The sequence below is a fragment of the Miniopterus schreibersii genome (assembly GCF_964146895.1).
Source record: "Miniopterus schreibersii genome assembly, chromosome: 8".
NCBI classification, from domain to species: Eukaryota; Metazoa; Chordata; class Mammalia; order Chiroptera; family Miniopteridae; genus Miniopterus; species Miniopterus schreibersii.
In genome coordinates this window covers 60,156,269-60,179,209 of record NC_138109.1, presented here as the reverse complement: position 1 = coordinate 60,179,209, position 22,941 = coordinate 60,156,269, and the positions used below count along the sequence as shown (strand labels likewise).

The window sequence follows — 22,941 nt, the reverse complement described above, 5'->3', positions numbered from 1 at the left end:
ATATCAGTTGACACAAATATTGTGACCAGAGGCTAGTAACTAGAGCCCTGTATTTTCTGTCTCGTATTCCCTAATTCGGTGTTCACAATGACTTTATATAGAGCCTAACTGCCACAAATGACGAAAACCAATTGGAATGCCATTATTTCATTTATCATTAAGCACACAATCATACCTGATGTATATAATTCTTAACCATCTTTAATCACTCATGCCAGACCTTAAACTCCAATTTTATCTTCAGTGTAAATGCAGATAGTAAGTCACCAATTCACTGTAACAACCCTTTATTCATCATAACTATCTATGTTCATTAAAACAAAACTGAAATACAGGAATCTTTTTATAAAACTGAAAAAAAACCTAAAGCTTTGAGTGAATGAACTGAAGACACAGTAATCAAGCACTGTTTACCAACATATTTTGCTGCCAATGAAATAATTATAGCTTCAGGTTTCTAATGAACTCAATTTATATACCAAAGCAAAATGAAATTTATCCAAGCATAAGAGGTGGTTAGCATTAGTGGAACTACTCTCAAAAATGAGTCACCAAGTGATTCTGTAAATTTTTGGAAGGCATAAATATATACTATCAGCTCCAACAAGTAATCTGCAACCCAAGACACTCTAACATTTCATTTTTACTTGTGACATGGCAATTATAAAACTTTCTAACATTTTGAAGTGTATTTTTCCCTCAAAAGATACTTCAATTAGGATGAATGATTTTTAAACTTTTTATATATCACATTTAAACACATCATTCAAAGTAGACCCTAAAAGGAATAATAATGGTAGAAAGAACTTAATGGAAAAATACTTTTGGTCTGATTCTTTTTGTAGTTCTCTGTTAAGTTCATCGATACGCTGCTGTAGCTTTTTACGTCTCTGTTCTGGTGGCAGATGACTGAAATCTTCTAGTGCTGTGCCCTGAAAAAGAGAATCTAAATGAGTATAAAAGACATTTTCAATAAATTTCATTTTTTATATGTACCAGCTATAAAATAAAAACGTCAAATTTAAGTTTAATTTCAAATTAGCTCCAAACAACCCTTTTAAGAAAAAGAAATCTACATAGATATGTGTTCATTAATTAAAACAACTGTATTAACAAAAGGGCTCAAATTCCAGTCAGTTTATAAAGTCATGAAATAGGATGGTAAAAATACCACCAGATGCAGTTAATAGGTAATGACCAGTATCACATTATTCCCAGGTCTTGGCAAAGTTCAAATAAATACATACGGACCTTCTTACAGCCACAACAAATGGAAACACATAACATTTCTCATCTATACAAATTATTGTTTCATATGAAACATATCACCACAATCCCAGTCAGATTATTACAAATGTTCAGACTGAAAAGGTGAAGTTTACAAAACTGAATTAAGGAAGCCACTTACCTCATAAAGATAATCTAATTAATGAAATGTTCATATCACATATAGTCTTTGAATGATCACACTTATTAAACCACTCTATTCTTTAGAACCAAAACACACTTGATCATTAAAAAGCAAAAGAGCCACTAAGTGAAATTTAAGTAGATATTATATTCCATAAGGAGTCTTTTTCAATTATCCTTTCATACAACCAAATAATACACACCTCAATTGTTCCTGAAAGAATGATATAGTCCAAAGATAGATACAACCCTTCTTTTGGAAGTATGCTTCATGTTTTAAAATTTTTTAATGCTTTGATATTCAAAAAACTATCATTTAAGAAAAGTGCTAGTACTTAAATGTGAATTTCTGATTGAAATGATGTCATTCGCCTCTTAAATGTTAATCACTGTTACTTTAGTTACCCTATTTGAGATTATATAACAGAGCCAGTATTAGCAACTACTGAGTCCATTTCATATAATCCCATATTTACATATTTTTTATATCCTCCAAAAGCTGATGACACCTGTCTCATCCTTCTTTTGAAAATGGTGATTTTAAGAATACACAGTTCAGTTTTTAAAGTGTTGCTGAAGGGAGCTCCCAAAATAAACGCACCCTTGCTCTTTGGGCCACTTGTGCCTATCACATAAGCTAAAAAGCTTTATTTCACCATGTAGAAGAATGCTTCTCTTACTTTAAAAAAGGAGAACACTCACTTTTAGGATGAGCCATGATCAAATATAACAATTAATAGCTGAATCTCTACAATTTTCCCAAATGGCCTACACATTATGGACATTCAACAAGCTTGCCTAAAAAGAAGTAGGACATCTTATCTAAGCGGCTGTTGTTTTTTACTCTACCAGTCTCCACACATAAAAATCTGTCAATCAACCAAATCTGACGTAAATGAATAAATGGCAAATTTTCCTATCCTTGAAAATTAAGTAGTCAATTATCATTATGTTGTCAGTTTTAACCTAATTTGTAGTACAGGTTTTGAAAACTATTATATATGTGCCAAGGATAAAACTTTCTAATTTATATTTTTTAAAATATGTCTTGCCCGGCAGGGCGTGGCTCAGCGGTTGAGCATCGACCTAGGATCCAGGCGATCGGGATTCGATTCCCGGACAGGGCACATGCCCGGGTTGCGGGCTCAATCAATGACTCTCTCATCATTGATGTTTCTATCTCTGTCTCTCCCTCTCCCTTCCTCTCTCTGAAATCAATAAAGATATATTTTTTAAAATAAATAAATAAATATGTCTTAAAATTTTGAAAAACTGTTTAATAAAGTGAAGAAATATATTCCATTGAGGTTTCTTTGGTAGTATTAGAATAAACTCAAAACTACCTATAAGTAAAGCTACCAAATTTCCACTTATCCCTAATCAAACCTTGTTCTCAAATTTATTAAAAGTAGATACCTAGACACTTGCATATCTAATATCTCATTTTCACATTATAACCTATTCTTCTATAGAATATGAGAAGTAACTCCGCTCTTTTTCCTATGGATGTAAAGACCTATGATGCATTTAACAACCTCACCTACTAAGGAATTCATAAAAGGCCAAATTGCAAGAGTCTGAAAAACGGTGGTTTATTTTCTAAAAATGAGAAACCATATATAAGAACCCAATAATTTTGAGCTTAGGTTTTCACAATGTACTTCCAATTAACTTGTCTGAAATAAATGTGTAAAGGAACCTCTCTCTCTCTCCCTCTCTCTCTCTCTCTCTCTCTCTCTCTCTCTCACACACACACACACACACACACACACACACAATATTTAGGCTATTTGTGCTTTTATTCCTGTTCAATAATGCAGAAAAAAGCACTGACTATATAATAAATTAGTAGAAAATTTTTCGTTCTTACTTTTTGGAAAATCCAATGATTCTTATGATAAACTACAAATCAAACTTATGTGACTTTTAAAAAGAGTGTTCAGGAAGCCCTGGCTGGGTGGCTCAGTTGGTTGGAGCATTATCCTGTACCCCAAAAGGTTGTGGGTTCAATTCCTGGTCAGGGCACATACTTCAGGTGTGGGTTCGATTCCTGGTCAGGGCACATACCTCAGTTGTGGGTTCGATCCCTGGTCAGGGTGTGTGGGAAGCAACTGATCAATGTTTCTCTCTCACACTGATGTGTGTGTGTGTGTGTGTGTGTGTGTCTCTCTCTCTCTCTCTCAAATCGATAAACATATCCTCTGGTGAGGATTAAAAAAGAGTTAAGGGAAATCATTTTTAATTTTCCTTCTATAAAAATAAGCTTTTGTTCTACCATATAACTTTCAAATTAATGTTTAACTATAATTTTATTCTCCGTAACATGATAACATGGCAGAGACTACTCAGTAACAGTCAAGAACTTAATGGGCCCGGCCTGCATGGCTCAGCAGTTGATCATCAACCTACAATCCAGGAGATGGTTTGATTCCTGGTCAGGGCGCATGCCCGGGTTGCAGGAGGCAACCAATCCATGACTCTCTCATCATTGGTGTTTCTATCTCTCTCTTCCCCTTCCTCTCTCTGAAATCAATAAAAATATATATTTTTTAAAAATTTTAATGGGTTGATTACAGGTTAACATTATTTTTTAATTTTTATGGCATCAAGAGGTACTGGCATTTGTTGGACTCTATCTAGATTAAATTATAAAAAGAAAAAACACATAAGATGACAATGTGGAGCTGTCCCTTACCACTTGTTTTGACTTTAAATAAAACAATGATTTGAGATTATTTAATGTCGGCACAGTATATAGATCAGCACATAAGGCTTACCATCTTCCCCGACCACTGAATAGTTCAATGGAAAACAGAAAGAAATGGCAAATTATTCACAGGAAACGGTAATATAGAAGATGCAATAACCTATATATATATTTTTACAATATTAAAATCATGTACATTTCACAATCCAAACAATTATGCCAGAAAAACAATTTAAGCACATTTTTTGGAAAGTAAATTACTTGCAAAAAAAAAAAAAAAAAGCCAAAAACATACACTGATGATAATGGGCAGATATTTTGTATATGCAACTAAAACTCAAAAGTAAACAGTAATCATTCTATCAGTAATCATGTATTTTAAAGGAGAATTTTTACATAAGTGATTTTCACTTATATAGCTCTTCATTCTCAAAATCCTAATATTTGAAAAGTTGAATATAAAATATCTAACATTAGCCATTTTAAAAGATATCTTACACAAAGTATTAAAAAAGACAGAATGCTCTTTCCAATGTATTAAACAAAACACCATTTTCTGAATTTTTATAGTTCAAAATACTGTAGGGTAGGTTTTAGGTGAGGGTACATTTCTACTTTAGTTTTAAGGTGCTTTTTAAAATGTACAGACACATTAAGATCATATTATTATCAAAATAATAAACGAGTCACCTAGATTCAAGTTTCCCATACGTATTATCCTAAAAGATACAAGTATGTGGGTTCAATTTTGCTTTGAAGATATAGCCTCTATTTTTCAGGTTTTATTCTGAAATCTACATGCTCGAAAAGCAACACTAAAAATATAGTTACAAAAATGTAACTTTAATATAAAAAAATGAAGTTATAAAAGTATAACTTCAATTTTTAGAAAATTCCTTAAAATTTAAGTCTTTCTGAAAATATGAAATGACATAGCCAGAATACGCTCATAGAGTTATATATACGGCATATGTATATATAACACACATTCTGTGGGTTGGCAGGGTTCTGCAACTGGCATCGCATCCACCTAGCATCCCAACTAAACACATGAGACACACACACACATGCAAGCACACAAATGCACACACACATCCCTGTGACCCAGAATACACAGGACATCCTTACAAAGTTAAGCTTCACATTCATTGCATTTGGTTAGCAGCCTCTAAAATTTTTATCTTTCCCTGTTTTCTAAATCATAATATTTTAAAGTCTGGGGGATGTCGGGTAGAATTTCATATAAAAATATGAATTTTAACAAATAGCTGACAAAAATATCTACCCGTTATCTCTGATGAATTGGCCATGTATATTAACAGTTATAATGATAAGAAAAGATGACATATGCTATCCATTATCTTTCCAAATTAAGCTTAACATTCTTTAGACTGTCAGTAGTTTCAGGAAACAAAACCACAACATCCTGATAAGATTTAATGGTTTAAATTTTAAAAAGATATTCATGCTCTTCTTTAAATGTGATTAAAAAAAATTATATACAGGACAAGAAGTAAAATACCTAAGGTATTTGATTTATCTTTTATAATTTTTACCAGCTAAATTTCTAAGTGATGCAAATTATTTTTCCAGTTTCTGTATTAATGTTTTAGAAAAAAACATCAAGATAATTATAACTGAAATATCAGATGTTTCAATGTTTAGCTAATCAAATTCTGGGGATACAAAACACTCAAGTTCTTTGTAAAAATATTAGAAATATATAAAGTAATTCATGTTCAATACAGGAACACCTTACTCTCATATGTAATTATTATATACTTATAACTAGAAATTTTCACATACCCACTATATCTTAATAAATACACAAGGGAGCTAAAAAGAAAATCAGGCAATTAATATTATTAGATGTATTTGATTTAAAGATAGAAAATTTCTCTAAGAACTGCACTCTGGATAGATAAAAGCTTACAAAAACGGCTCTAGAAGTCTATAAGATCCTGAATAAACGGGAAAAAAAGGGGGGGGGTAACCAGTAAGCTGAAATGAAGTACTTACAGAGTAAAAAGTACTCATTTCTATATTAAGTAGTTAAGTTTGGGTGTGCACCAAATGTCCATTAACAGTTAGATCCTGAAGGAAATTATAGACCCTCATTCTTCAGAAAAGGTCTACCGGTACTATGGTCAGATTAAAAAATACTGATCCAATATAACATTTCTCAAATCCTTAAAGATACTGGGAACTGTGCATACTAGGTTTTCTTTAAGAAAAAGAAATTATAAATTTTTAGAAAGCCAAAATGCAGGTATTTAGGAAAAATGACATAACAAATATAACTTGAAACAAGAGTTTCTGCTTTGAATGGTACGATTTATCAGCTCTAAGAAAATTTAAGACTAGTCATTTCACAATATATCAGGGGTGGGGAACGTTTGGCCCTGCCAAGGCAACCACAGGCAGGACTTGAGATTTGATAAATCTAGGAACTAATTTTGTATGGCCCTCAAATGATGTTATAAATATCCAAATGGCCCTTGGCAGAAAAAAGGTTCCCCACCCCTGCAATATATGTAGATCAAAGCACCATGCTGTATACCATAAACTTATACAGTGATGTATGTCAATTATTTCTCAATAAAACTGGAAAAAATGGTGGCTATAAAAATACTGTTTTTACATAATCACCTGGGGATTTAATTTATTTTAGGAAATTTACTTGGTGGGCTATTTTAGTGGAAATATAAAAGGTGCCTAGAAGTGCCCTGCCAGTGTCGCTCAGCGGTTGAGCTCAGCAGTTGGGCGCTGACCCAGGAACTAAGGTCACTGGTTCAATTCTGGGTCAGGGCACATACCCAGTTGCAGATGGATCCCCAGTAGGAAGCGCGCAGGAGGCAGCTGGTCGATGATGTTTCTCTCTAAACATCCCTCACCCTTCTTCCCTTACTCCCTTTCTCTAAAAAAATCAATAAAAACATATTTTTAAAAAAATTTTTAAAGTGCCTAGAAGTGATTTAGTAGAAAGAGTAGTGAGTTCTCTTCCATACAATATATAAGAAAGTTGTTGAGCATATTCTAAGAGTTGTAATCACAAGGAGAAATAATTTTCTTTTCTTTTTATTGTATTTTATATGAGGTGATGTTAATTAAACTTATTGTGGTTATCATTTCACTATATGTAAGTCGTTTTTAAACCATCATGCTGCACATCCTAAACTTATACAACGATGTATGTCAATTATTTCTCAATAAAACTGGGGGAGGGGGGAACTATGACTTACTTTGTAAACTTAATGGACTTATATGTAAGTCCATGTAAAAACACATAACGTGGCTTCTTAAAACTTATCTTCTTTTTGGATTTTTCTATTTTGAGAAAATTCTTAAATGGAAGGAAAACATGTCCATGAGTTACTCTTGAAATATATGTAACCAATCAAAAAGAAATTTCTCAACACTAAGGCTGAAATGAACTTTCCTTCTTCCTCTACCCCCCAACCCCCTGATTTGTCTGTCATATTATCTATCTTGCATACCACTTCTTTCTTTGCCATGAAAAATAATTTAAAAAGTGAGAGGATTTGGGCTTTCTAGAACTAGGCCCTCCAAAAAACCAATATACTAATATTTAAAGTTAAAGCAATATGTGGAAATAATGACCAAGTAGATACTTTTAAGTTCTATAGTAATAAAAATTAGCCCATAAATTTTTCCAATAAGAGTAACTATGTCACATATTTAAGCTTCTCTTGTAGACTCTCTAGGGCTCACAGTTCTAAGTACCTAAACATTTTTCATAGAAGTACATTTACTTCATATCCCATGACTATACTGTGTAGAGTATTGGAATTGGGCCTGGGAGACTAAATGAGTAGGATACATAAAAGGTTACACAAAAATATGGCTACTAAATAATAATTTCTCATGATTTATGTAACAATATTTAATGTAGTCTCAATCATCATAGAGAAGATAGTAATTCTACCCTCAAATTCAGGCAATAGAAATCCCAAATATGATTTCTATTGCTTATTACATACTGTCTGTAGGTGTAATGCACACTCATTCACAAGGACTTTTCAAAATGTCATTAATTACCTATAATATCACCCACATACAGAATTAGGTAAGTTAGATGCAAAAAGGTTGGTTTCATTATAGGAAAAAGGGAAGTCCAAAAAGGTACATAATACACTAAGATATTTCTGCTGCATTACTGACATCAGTTTAGTGTGGCATATTGTTTTACGGGGAATGTAGATGATAATGTAATCATGCCCTAAATTAATGTATGTTCTACACTGGCCAAAAGGGAAAATGAACTAAAGCAATTAGAAGATAGAAAGGGATACAAAAAATAAGAAAAACAGACAGGCTAAAAAGGGAAGGAAAGAAGAAAACAAAGAGAAAGAAAAGGAAGGAAGGGGAGAGGAAAGGGGGAATAAGGGGAGAGAGAGCACTAGCAAGAGGGAACCCAACTATAGCATATTACTGTTAATGCTTAGACTTCATATGACACAGTTCTCATCTGCTATCAAAGGTGCTTTCACACCTTTGGTTTTCATATGTGCAAACAAATCTCACAAATGCATCTAAATTATGAGCTATGACTATTACAGACATGCCCTTAGAAATCAAACATCAACAAGAAAAATTAGCCTAACAAAATGGAATAACACTATTTTATTTATCAGCAATACAACAGTTGTTGCTAAGAGTTTAATGTTTGCTTTTTACTATTCTAAATTTTTTCATTTGCAGAGTATCTTTAGTTATAAGTAAATGCCAAAGACTGACCAATTTTAAAAAAAGAAATAAATAAATTCTGAAGGAATAAACCTTTTTTTTTTTTTTAGTTTAAGAAAACAAATTTCATGTAAATATCGACTATTTTTATAGGCTTTATAATTTACAAACTATCTTCTAATATATTATCTTAATTTTACCTACAATCTTGACAGTTAACATGTCTATCTTTAATTTTTTATTTAACTATTAGAAATTGTGTTTTATGCTTCAAAAAGTAGGGCAATTAAAATTGAACTTGATTTTTTTTTTCAACAAAATAATGCTTTATAAATTGGCAGAAGTCATCATTAGTGACAAATTATTACATGAGTAACTCCAGTGACAAATTACTGAAAGTCTTAAAAATGTAAATACATTACAAGACAATGGTGGACATATGATTTCACATAAACAAAAAAATAGCTAATATGACTGTACCCAGCACCCTCTTTATAATACCATTCTTTTATGGTTGAGCATTTCAAATGTTATAAAGAGGAGTTATTTTTAACTTGAGGGAAGCTATACTTCATTCTGTGGTGTTTTTAAACTACATATTTATAGGAGAGAGAGCCTTATAATGAGGGTGGAGAGTATTAAAAGCCACACTACACACACAATAGGCCATCATGCATTTTAACCCATTATTAAACTTACCCCTCTTTTGAGACTTCTGAAAGAAGGAATTCTGGGCTTCCCTGTTTTTATTTCATTCATACAATAATGCACGGGCTCAATGGAGAATGTGAGAAACTGGGACCCATTAGGAGTACTGGATGTGAATAAACTAGTAGGGGTTAAGGGTGGGGACTGTGGCTAATATGGAAATAAAGAAAGGAATCAATAAGCCAAATGTGCATAGCTTTTTTTCTAAATGAAAATTCTATTTTTGGCAACATACTTTTCACAAAATATATCTCAAAGTTTTCTATAAAAATATTATAAGAAAGTTAACAGTTTTGTCAAAATTATCATTTTTAAAAGTCAAATTTACTTTTAAAAATGTACCATTTCATCATTTTACAAACTGCCAGATTAGAAATAGAGTATGCAAATTATGTTAGAGAGAGCAATGTGACCTAGATTTTAAAAAGTGTCTTCTGACTTCTAAAATATTATAGCACTACCTTAACTTAACCTGTAGCTGTCAGCGATAAAGACAGCAGCTACAGTTAAAGTTATCTATAATATGTAATGTTTATTAAAATAAAATATTAAAATGTTAAAACTGTAACTGGTTAATATCACAAATAGGCCAAAAAATATTCTGTAACATTTGTGGCTTTCTTCTCGGACTGTCTCTGTTTCATCCTATTGCACCTCGTTTTTCTTTAACTCCAGTATTCCTTGTTTATCTAAGCTCTCTTGGCTACTATGACCTGACTTAAAGACTCACCTCTCAACTTCTCAACTGGACAATATTATTAAAAGCATGAATAAAGCTTGAGATAACTATAATTGTGATTTTACATATACAGGTATATTATAATGAGTTAAATTTTATCTACATTCATGTCAAAATCAGAAAACTGTATTAAAATAATGTATGCTTTAATAAACACAGACATGAGGTTAAAAGTACATATCTATTCTACTAATACTATTATAATCACTAAATTGTTAAGAAAAGAGTAAGCATTCCCCTATTCCATTTGCTCATCTGCTGAGCTAGATTTATCTATCTAAAATAAACAGCACATCAAAAGACAGGTTCCAACAAGAAGAGTGAGATATTCTTAGTAAACTAGAGATTTTTTTTAAACTTCAAATAATCACAAACGTTGAGCCCTTCCCATTAAATATTCACATGGATGATAAAAAAAATAACTTTATTAGTATGATCTAGACCTAATTTGACATTTAATATTTCTGTGGTCAATCATTCATTCCAATTGAGAACTGTAATTTTAGTGCTCATATAGTTAGATCATAATGTTTCCTTAGAAATTTTGACTGAACTATATATAAATGAAATTTCAAAAGCATATAATTTAAGAGATACTGAACAACTTATCAGTTTATTCATTATTCAGTGGTGGTCAAATGTTAAATCCAGAAATAATTTTTCCTATTAAGGTATAAAACTCTATGTTTCTAATAAGTGAAAGTTAATTAAACATTTATTTTCTATTAATAGTAAACCATTATCCATTCAATACCTACATTGATTTAAATGACACACTAAAACAAAATCATTAGCATAAAGGAACTTTATGACGTTTACCTTTGGCTTCTTTCCAAAGAGCCACAACTTGCCCTTGGCCTTTCCCACTGTGGTTTTGGCATCCACCTTCCCACTTTCCTGTTTGGATGCACTGATAGTCCCATCAGAAATGGTTCTATAAATATGCTGACTGTAATCCTCAAATGGAAAGTCTCCTGGAGGTTCAAATCCAGACTTGAAGGAGTCTACTACCATCTGAGAGTCCTATACACAAGGAACATGTTTTAAAAACCATTCCATTTGTTCATAATACCACATTAGCTTTCAAAGCTTGAATCCATTACAGAAAACAAGAAATAAAAATTTAAAGAAATAATTCTACAGTTATCATTTAAGGGTTAAAGTAAATAATTTCTTCCTGTGTATTTTCAACAAACCCTATTTAAATCCCAATAGAAAAAAAACCCTGCCAATTTACAAACAAATTACTACTTTATTAATCTGTAATATTCATGAATGTTTTCATTCCACAGCTTTAACCCACTGAAATTCATCTGAGGACTAGTTAGATGATAAGAAAGGTCTGAATGACAAAAGGAATATAGGAAGATATTATCCCCAAGTAGAAATTGTAAGAAGTTTCAAAGGAAAAAGGCCTTTTGCTTTGGGATGTCTAAAAAGAAGTTGACCTTTGGAACAGATAAAAGGGCATCTAATCATAAAAGAAAGTAAGAGACAAGTAGAAAAGTTTTCATTCATCCAATGGGGAAAGGATAAATAAAATATATTAAATACATAATCAGGAATGTTAATAGAGCAATGGAAAAAGAGCTCACAAACAGTACTGAGCGCAAAAAGCCACTGTGAAAACATAAAGTTCAGTACTATTTAACTAAAATTTTAAAACTCACATAAGTATTTATAATGTTTTTGGACATACATACTCTATCCGAATATTTTAATAACACCTTAAACTCATTTTTTCAAACAGAATACTTTAACCCTATAAACTCCTCCCCACCCCTAACCACCTCTCCTCTTTTATTCCCTATTTCTGTTAATAGTGCATTTTGCCTGTCATGTGGTCAAAAGTCATTCTTAAGTGAAGCCTTAATTTTATCACTAATGCCACCCCCACCAATCATTTGCTAAAGGGTAAGAGTGAGAGAGGAGGGACCTAGCTATATTTGTAACTTGGATCCAGCCATGCCAAAATACAAATGTACCTTTGAATTCCCACTTTAAAAACCCCCAAATCCTCTTTTCTTTAAAATTACAGTCAGAATTCTAATTGTTACAGGAAGGATTCTCACTAATATAATACCAACTTTTTGGTCACTCAATCAACGTTTACTGAAAAGTGACTCTGCTAGACCTTAATCAAGATATAATATGATTAGACATATTTCCTCAAGGGGAGCAGGACTATGCTGTTCCTTCCACCTTCCACTCACAATGCCCTCCTTCCTTCTTTTTCATGGGCCACCATTCCATATCCATGCTTCAAATCCAGTTCGAGTGCCAACTCTTGTTAAAAGCAACTTTTACAATTCTAGATCATCTGAGCATTTCTTACTCTAAACTTTAACTAGACTAACAGTTTAATACTGTTTGTAACATGGTCTTAATTACACTCTTGCAGTATAACTGAAAAATTAGTGGAGGCAGGAGATGGAAAGGTTAGAACTCTTCTTTGAAACAATTAGAATGTTAGTATTTATAATGGCCCTTAGAGCAAAAAGGAGTCCAATCTATTGTCAGGCTTTCTCCTACAGAATTTAATTTAGAATCAAGTGCTTATCAGTTTCTTCACTCCTTTTCCAATTCATTTCACTAACTTAAGCCACACACCTAAACCAAATACATTTATTCAAATATAATTATATAGCACTTACTCTTCTTTCATCAACTGATTTTGCTGCAAGAATCATTCCTTCCAAACATTTTGAAATGATAGGAATAACTTTGCGTTCTGAGTCTGCAAATCCTCTGTAACACTCGCTGAGTTTAACAGTCCTTCGTTCATCCATTTCTTGTAGTTGCTAATAATCAGGAATTTTTAAAATAGAAAAATGAAAACTTTTTTTTATTCTGAAACAACCCCCCCCCCCAAAAAATTTAAGTTCTACCCTAATAGTTATACTGTTGTTAATGCCTTTTAACAAGTGCTATAGACTTATAATACTTAAAACTTGAGTCCTGTTAAATAGCAAAAGAAAATAAAAACCAGGTAACACAGTTTTTCAAACCATCTAAAGAGCCCCCCTATAACCTACCCACTCCTTGACTCATAGTATCTCCACCTTTCTTTCATTATTCAGACAGAGCAGTTGTTGCTGTTAATACTTCCAGGAAAAGTTTTTTTTGAAGACAGAATTTTGATGCTTCTTTTTTCCTTTTTAAGCAATTAGCCTATAACATACACAAGTCTGAAATTTCTAAGCCCTTAAACTAGTTCAGAATACTTTGGTAAGATCTGGCTGGACCAAGGATCCACAGTTGACTGCATACCAACAGGTACCCAGATCTAACACAGTCTATAGCTCAGTGTTGTCACTCTGAGGGTTGGGGACACAAGGGGTACAACAGAAAGCCACAGGTGAAAGTGGTACATATGTGGAATCCCCACAATTCAAAAATTCATCGGCACATGCCACCAAGAATCATGCTGGTACACATGAAGCTAAACAACTTAAAGACAGTTTTTGGCACTTCCTGTTTCCCAACACTGACTGACCTTTCTCCTAGGAAGCAGCTACACTGATCAAATCCCCAAACTCCAATAGCCTTCATATAACTTTTCCTCTTTAATTACATCCAAAAGTCTGGGAATTTATTTTGAGACCTGCAATTTCACAAAAGAACTGTCCCCACTGTCACAAAATGGCCAGACTGCTCCATAGCAAGCTCTAAACAAAAGGATAAAGCCTCAAAACACAAACAGGAGTTGATCTCCAAATTAAGATCTCCCAAGAATATAAGGCTTAGCTGGTAAACCTAGAAAAGCACCACAGAGTGAGGATTGGTAGGACAGACACCTGGATTAAATGACCGAAATCTGATACCCACTCTAGTCTAGCACCTCTCACTATGCTTCACTTGTACGTCTAACTTGCCTTACAAAGAAAACAAAGTACATTTGGGCTGACACTCTCCCTACATAAGTTCTGCTCTCCTAGATAGGACTTTTTTCAACAATGTTTCACTAAATCGCTTTTCCCTAATTTGTCTTCTTTGTAGAATAGGCAGTAACATAATTTAACCTTTGTGGAAATTCTGTGATCTTTACCTGAGGGTGTTTGGCAGCTGCCATCATCAAGTGATGACAGATGGGATTTAAAAGCAAGCTCATGCCTAAATTACATTTATGATCTGGCATCTAGGAAGACACGCAGGCAAAAATCTGGCTAGCAAACACATTTTATAAGATTTGTTTCTGCCACCTGGACTAATGCCAGTGACTCTGGAATGGTGTCACAAAGCTACATCCCAATTCTAGGTGAGCAGATTACAATATACAATTCCAATGAATTCCCCCTATGTTGTAATACTTAAAAATACAGCATATTAAATTTTATCTAGAAAATGTCATTGTTTTAGTGGACTGTATATTACACTAATAATAAAGCTATAGGAAAATTAGTGATTTCAAAGTTAGAAAAAATTTCGTTTTCAAAACTATAATCATAAATCTTATCACCAATATTGATGATTAGTGAATCTAGAAACATTCTGATTGATGCCTGAAATGCAAGTTTTACATTTAAAGAGTAACTTGTCCAACACTAAAACTAGATTAATTTCATATATTTAAATTTTACCTTGTAAATCTGAGGAATCACTACGTAGAAATGTTTGTGTTGTTCTCCATTAAAGTTTTGTAACTGTGCAGCATATTCATTTTTATTTTCATCAGCCATATGCGTCCGAAGATTCAACTGCTGTTTAGCCTAGAGGCAAATTGGTCCAAATCATTACCAACAAGAGCAACAAAATCACTGCCACCTGGACTAATGCCAATGATTCTGGTAGAGTGTCAAAAGGCCACATCCCAATTCTAGGTGAGAAGATTACAATATACAATTCCAATGAGCTGAGAGCTAACACAGTTTTCTAAAAGTTATATTAAAATTAGATTTTTCTCTACTGATATCATTTAAAATTTAAGGAGATATTTGCAGATCCTATAGCCAGAGCAGCCTCCCTACGGCAAATATTCCCTTTCTTTCAGTGCAATAGTACTTCCCCTTGCAATAATCCATTCAAATCAAGTTTCTCCTTACCTAATTGAAATTGTTAAAAAAAATTTTCAATAAATATTTGAAAACATTATGGCTTGAAACAGTAAGCTTTTAATCAAAAGAGAAAAATAGCATCAGGAATATTTTAAAAGTTAAAAAGTTAGTAGTAAAACATTTCTTTAAATGTGATACACTTGGAACTAACTCAGTAAAACCAAAATGATAAAATGGTGATTTTGGACAAGGTAATTGTTAACGATGATTTTTTCATCTCTATACAAAACTGCAGGCACTTTAAGGAATGCTTATTTAGAATATAGTTCTGTTCATTTCCAGCTCTTGTAGAAATATTTTTCAGCCCGGCCGGGCGTGGCTCAGCAGTTGAGCGTCGACCTAGGATCCAGGTGATCGGGGTTCGATTCCTGGTCAGGGCTCATGCCCAGGTTGTGGGCTCGATCATTGACTCTCTCATCATTGATGTGACTCTCTCATCATTGATGTTTCTCTCTCTCTCTCTCACTCTTTCTCTCTCTCTCTTTTCCTCTCTCTGAAATCAATAAAGATATATTTTAAAAATAAAAATAAATAAAAAATAAATACGAACAGTACAAAGAGATATACATTCTCATACCACACCATATATGAAAAGACATGTGGATTTCATTTAACTATAAACTCAGTAGGAGTCAATCCAAACAATGTGGTTGCCCAAAAAGTTGATATACATTTAGGCTATAATTAACATAAATGTAGTGTTCAAAACAAAGGGGGTAATCAAACTCAGGACTGATCTGACCACATCTGGGTTATTACATCCAACTTGAGCTAACATAATCAAGTGGGATATTCATGAATTAAGAGTATCCAAAGGAAAGCAGTCATAATGAAAGATAACTTGAAGCTATTTCACATGTAGAATAATTGAAGAAACACAACAATTCATCCTGGGATAGAGAATTTGTTACAAATATCTAAAAAGCTATTGTAAGAAAAAATAAATTTCATATTTTTTGGTACCTCAAAGAAACTAAAACTGAACAGCAGACAAGTGAGGTCAATAATGAAATGTTAAAGTTAAAAAAAAAAATTGAACAGACTATCTGAAGATTATTATTTCCAATGACAGGGAATTTCATTAGAGGCAGAAGTCATTAAAAATAGGGTAGACAAGATATAAACATTACAAGTTATATTAGAAGAACTTTAAGGTAATTATAGCCTGGAATTTATGTATTTTTAGGGGCTTTTAAAATGTAAAGAAAATGGAAGGCAGAAAATAAATTATAGTCGACCCTTGAACAACACAGGTGTGAACTGCACAGGTCCACTTACATGTGAATTTTTAAGAAATAAATACTGCAAATGTATTTTCTCTTCCCAATGATTTTCTTAATAACATTTTCTCAATAACATTTTCATTTCTCTAACTTACTTTATTATAAGAATACAGTATACAGTACATATAACACACAAAATATTTGTTATTGGTAAGGCTTCCAGTCAACAGCAGGCTATCAGTAATTAAATTCTGGGGGAGTTGAAAGTTATATGTGGATTTTTGACAGTGCAGGGGTTGGCGCCCCTAATCCTGAGTTGTTCAAGGATCAACTGTATTCTTTTCTACTTTTTCGTGTTCTGTTCCTGTAGGAATTATAAAATCCTAAGGAGAAAATATATTAATGGTGGGCCTTTGTATATACAAAAATGCAAAGTAAGGTTCATCTATATTTGAAAATCCCAACACTTCAGCAGTATCACTTTGTCAAATGTTCTAAGATAAAGAGCATATAGCAGGGGAGAAGGAAAAGCAGCAGCAGTTAGTTACAGGGATGATCCTGCCAATCATTACGTTACAGAATATCTGGCCCAGAATCAGTTAGTAAGTGACAAGAGAGGGTTCCATTTTCCAACATTAATGAATGAGTGCATAAACAAACAGCCCTGACCGGGAATCGAACCCCGATCACCTGGATCCTAGGTCTATGCTCAACCACTGAACCATGCCCAGCCGGGAGCATCTGACAGTTTTATTGTGTTTTCCTTCTGTAAAATTGGGGAAGCACACTACATAACCCCCATCTGCATATCCCATAAACACACCTTAGACCTCATCATATTCTGGAATAGGTCAGAAGCTCATTTCCAGTAGCAGTTAGGATTTCCCTATGCATTCTGAATGCAGTTAAGATATTGCAATAAAATAAACACATATTAATTACTTTCTCAGACCAGTATGTATAATTTAAAGTATGTAAATATTTGTATATTTTAGATTTAGATACAGTGTATCCCTTGGGAAAACTCTAATACCAATACCAATACTACAACTACTTCCCATATGCAAGTAATAATATTTTGATATCAAAATCAGTTTGGATTATTTCTTACCTTTTCAACATCTGCCTTGGTTGCATTAGTATCATTATCCAATCTTTCGTAACTCTGTTGTGCCTTTTCTGCCTCTCTACATTCTCTTTCAAATTTCCTTTTACTCTGTGAAAATAATCAAAATATCACACTGAGAAATAAAATTAGATTCATCTCATTAAAAAAACAAAACAAACTTTAAAATGTTGCCACTGTATACTGTGTAGAATTGCACACTAGGAGTAAAATTTGCCCAAATTAGAAAATTAATTTTACTATTATAATCAATCTGGGTTCCTTAAATATCAAACATTATAGATTGTGGGGGAGAAAAAAAATCACAGGCATGGCTGAGTTAATACTATATACCTCATCTCTTCTCAATAAGAAAAAAATCATATGTATTTTACAATTTTTAATTACACGCTCATCTTCAGTTTGGTATTTTTTGCTTGTTTTGTATGTTTGATTACCTGGTTTGGTTTCGGTGTTTGCTTGTTCTTATTTTTATTTTTTTGGTGGGATCCCAATGGAACTTAGATGTGGAAATGTCCCTCCAAAGTGGGGTTTTTTCCTTTCTCTTTTTTTAATTTATTTTATTGTTGAAAGTACTACAGATGTCTCCCATGTTCTCCTCTTTACTCCCCTCCCCCCACCTCCCACCCCTCCCAAAGTATTTTTACGTTGTTTCTTCCAAGTGTCCCAGGAAATGCCATCAGACCAGAACCAGGCTCTGTTAAATTTTTGTATTGAATTCAAACTTCCTTTGACTTTGTAAAAGCTATTCACAACTGAGCCATATGATAAATACCGTATTTCCTTTCCTTTGTACTTCTTTAAATCCTGTAGCTTCTTTTTTTAAATTTGTTCAGTTTTGATACACTTTTCTCTTATTCAATCCTTGTTTCCCCAGTTCTTAAATCTTTCCTCAGTTAATTCAAACAGAATCAGAATTCTATCAATTTTATTTTCCTGATGAAATCTCTCTCAGTGTTTTGACCTGCTAAAATTTGGACAGGTTACCAAACTAGGCCTACCGCACAGCTATAACCTAGGGATTTCCCTTCACCATTATCCTGGGGATTCCTTTCATCTCTCCTTGATTTGAATCTCCTATTTCCAAGTTCCAAGCCTTCTTCCCTTTCTTGGTTCACTTCCTTATTGTGCTGAAACACATTCAGCAGTAGCCTGCTAAAAGAAGGTTTGCGGGAGATGACTTTTTAAGTCTCCAAGGCTGAAAAGGCCTTTAATATTATTTTTAATTGATAAAATTTGTCTGGGAATGAACGAGAGTAGGAAAGTCTTCCTTCATTCAGAAATGTAAAAAGTACTACTCCACTCTTTTTTAGCTTTCTGATCCTTTGTATGAAATCTGTTTTATTCTTCCTCTCTGGAGACTGGTAGGATCTTTTCTCTCTCATAACTGTTCTGAAATTTCATGAAGATAATGTCTTGTGAGGCGCCACTGTGCTGGGCACCTGGAAAATCCTTTTCATCTAGAAACTCATGTCTTTCTGTTCTGGGGAAGTTTTCTTGAATTATTATTTTCTTTCTGTTTTCTATATTTTCTTTTCTTTTTTAGGATGCTTATTATTTTGAAAATGAACCTACAGGATGAATCCTATTTTCTTATATTTTCTCTAATATTTTCAATTTCTGTCATTTTGCTCTACTTTCTGAGAGATTTCTTCAATTTCATTGCTTCAAGTAGGTTTTTTCATTTCTGTTATTAAGTTATTTTATGTTCTTAATGCCTTTTGAAATAGTATCATTCATATTTCATGGGTGTAATATCTATTCTCTTTGAGAATATTAATATTAGTTTTAGGTGTCTTGCTTATTTACTTTGTTTTTTAATTCCTACACTGTTTCAAAGTTGCTTTTCTTGGTCTTTGGTGTTTACATTAGATGTTTTCTTTAAATGTCTGGGGATCCTTGCCTATCTGCTCTTACTTAAAAAGCCAACTGAAAGCTCTACAGGCAGAGCTTGTGGATCACGGTCTTTCCTTAGGGTGACATGGCCAGGCAGTTTTCTTGAAGAAATCCTGGTATCCATATCTGTAATGCTTTTCTCTCAAGCTGGTCAGAATCCCCAGACAAGACTCTTCCAGTTTCTTGCCTGGCAAATATATGCTTTACTACCTATATTCTAAGAACCGCTCAGAAGAAAGCAGAAGATGTCAACATTTTCTATTTATCTACCCCCCCCCTTATTAGAATCAGTTTCTAAGTCAATTTCTTGTCTTAGGGACTATGAAACTATATGGATAGTGCAAATTTTAATTCCAAACCTCCAAAGTACAAGGTCAAAAGGTTTAAATTTCTCACAAGATACCCGTGTGCCTCCTTTGATCTTCAAAGACAGGTTTCTCTGATGTTTCCTTTGGCCAGTGGGAAACAGATTTAGTCCTTCAAAGTTTCAAACATTATACAGGAGTTTCCGTTCCAGCTCTCCACAAAATACACAGCTAAAATCTAATCCTGTGTGAGAATTAAAACCCAAGTCCTTACCAAGGACTTACCCATACCCCAACACCTCTGCCCCCATTTTTCAAATGCCACTGTATCACTTCATACGCCTATTGCTCTGGCTTTTAGTTTACCCTTGTTTCTAGCAGTTAGAGATTTAAAATAAGCTCTGCTGGGAACTTAAAAAACAATAAAAATACTTTAGCTATTATATCTAGGTATCTGTAGCCAAAGGCTTCTCAGTTAGCTCAGTTTACAATATACCTAGAACCAGACATACCTATAATTTATATCAAATAAATATGCTCAGAAATGTTCTTTAAATGCACTTGCTATTTTAATTAGTATGAGCCATCAAATGGAATACTTACAATTTATTCAAAGCATATAAATATATCTGAATATGAATATATAGAATGTCACTTTTCTGTGAAGATTAAATTTCCACATTTAATTCTCTGAAACTCAGTTCAGAGCTGTGTTTTCAAATTGAGTAGCTAGTCTAGCCAGTGTTGCTCAGTGGTTAAATTTCACCCTATGAACCAGGAGGTCACAGTTCAATTCCTGGTCAGGGCACATGCCTCAGTTGTGGGCTCAGTCCCCAATAAGGGATGTGCAGGAGGCAGCCGAACACTGACTCTCTCATCATTAATGTTTCTAGCTCTCTCTCTTTCTCTCCCTTCCTCTCTCTGAAATCAATAAAAACATTTTTTAAAAATATTGAGTAGCTATAGGCTACTAATCTTGGTGCAATTTGAGGCTACTTATATATAAAAGTATTTTTATATTAAGTGTCTTATTATTTGTGAAAAAAAATCTACCTAATAATTTCCTTGCAACAGCAAAAGAATCACTAGTACAATATTTAACATATTCCTTCCCTGAGAAATACTGTATCTTTACACAATATGCAAATACACTCCAGAAAAGATCATCCAGTCTTCTCCTTTGTGTGGCAAACTAATCAACAGCCACTTCTACCGCTCCATCCTTTCTTAGAAGAGCCCACCTCCCAGTATAGAGACTAAAAAAATAGCTGATACAGTACTTGCTTTACCAGCTTTCCCACAGCTGGGGTAAGGTCAAGTAATCTAATCCTGTCAAAGGCACCCATAAGGAAGTCTACTGGAGGTTTTCTGGGAAAGTCTTCCTTCCCTGACAAGAAGGGATAGTTGGAAAAGGTATGTTCCCTTTTTAATGCTTCTGCACGCAGCTGAATGAGGATGTGGTGCTTGGCTGCTTAAATCAACTGCTGACTATAGAGGACAAGCCTCAGGAAAAAAGCCAACATGGTCAAGATGGCAAAGTGAACAGAAAGGAGAGAGAGGCAGCCTTTGTGGCATCACTGAGTCACTGACAACTCTGAAACTGCTGCACTTTTGAGCACTCTTCTTGTAAACATGTATAAGCTGTTACTTGGAGCTGCCTAAGCGGGTAGACCTAGCATCTCCAATGCTTCTATCTTCTTAATCTGATCATTCCATCAAGATCTTCACTCACTAGTCTCTTATGCTCTAGAATTTAAGTGTCCTGCTGCCTATTTTGTTTATCTTGGGGTTAATAACTATATTTTAAATGTGTGTGTTTTCAATCTTCAATACTCTGTATCTAATTCAACCTGTCTCTCCCAGTTTTTTAAATCTCCTTCATTATTTCAAACATGTTAGGAATTTTATAACTGCATTTTCTAAATCAAGCAGGAAGACGTGGAACTAGGAAATGAGAACCTGCACACATTTCTACATAATACACAGAAAATTATACCTGTCTGCCTCCCTCACGAGACTGCAGGCTCCACGGAAAGAAGAACCATGTCACATATACTTTTGTACCTCCAGGACCCGCTACATGTCAAGGATGCCTTCAATAAACATGAATTGAGCTGCACTCACCTTTATTTCATGGTATTGTTAATGCATTAAAGAAATCTCTCCTACATTTTTTGATGCTTCTTTCTTATTACCCCTGTAACTTTTGCTTAATAACTGCCAATTATTCTAAAGGCAAGTCAGCACATATTAACAGGAATGATTTGAGCCAACATTTGTTTTTAAAGGGATCCATTACTCATAAGCGTAGGAGTATTTTTTGTGCAAATGAAAACACAAACACTCACTCACAAGCACTCATCGGGTGTCAGATACCAAGGATGCTAGGCAATTTAAAATTTAACAAATGTAAACACTCCCTAAAAGTCTTGCTGAAACCAATTAAAGGGAAGATGAAAACAAAAATAAAGATAGACTACAGTATTAGTATACCTAAAAATTCTCAATTAGCACTGATGATTAGAATCTTACATCAATGAGTTACACAGAAAATTTTTGAAATTTTATGACACATTTTTAAAAAGGAAAAAGGCTCAAAATAGTGCACATATGCATGTGGTTGTTTTTTCCAACAACCACAAACTAAATTGATTAATTTAACATGAAAAACTCCCTCCAACATAACTTTCAAGGAATACACAGTGTCCATCATAAAAACATGCAGGTATAGAGTAAACTGTTTCAGCACTAAAGACAAATTAAAAAAAAAAAATTTAAAAGAGCAAACTGCTTGCTAATCTGAGATTCAAAAAGAATACTAATCTTATACTACAGAACATTTGAGAGAGCATTTTAGTCAAGGAGAAAGGAGACAACAGCGTTCCATGTAGACTCCTTGTTTTCAAATGACTGTGTGCCAGAACATTTTTTTAAAAACCACATTAGCAAGTACCCTTAGACAGTTTTTTAAGAAAACAATTACTATGCTCTTATAATTTTGCCCTACCTACAGAGTATTCTATTTCCTACAACGAGATGGTCTATGACCAGCAGCCTAGTACAAGA

At 33.5% G+C, this 22,941-nt stretch overlaps 1 protein-coding gene across 3 annotated transcripts in view; it reads right to left on the bottom strand.

Moving 5' to 3' along the window:
- The window catches only part of FNBP1L (formin binding protein 1 like), an 88,425-nt gene that overhangs the window by 10,504 nt on the left and 54,980 nt on the right, over positions 1–22,941 (bottom strand). For 2 of the 3 annotated variants that reach the window (XM_081144183.1, XM_081144182.1), the window contains exons 6-10: positions 17,660–17,764; positions 14,852–14,980; positions 12,926–13,072; positions 11,091–11,294; positions 823–932 (exon numbers count right to left, since the gene is read on the bottom strand). In XM_081144183.1, the coding sequence (XP_081000309.1) occupies positions 823–932; positions 11,091–11,294; positions 12,926–13,072; positions 14,852–14,980; positions 17,660–17,764 (695 nt within the window). Of the gene's footprint in view, positions 1–822; positions 933–4,187; positions 4,203–9,523; positions 9,683–11,090; positions 11,295–12,925; positions 13,073–14,851; positions 14,981–17,659; positions 17,765–22,941 lie in introns of all 3 variants that reach the window. The other variant, XM_081144184.1, reaches the window with a different exon arrangement.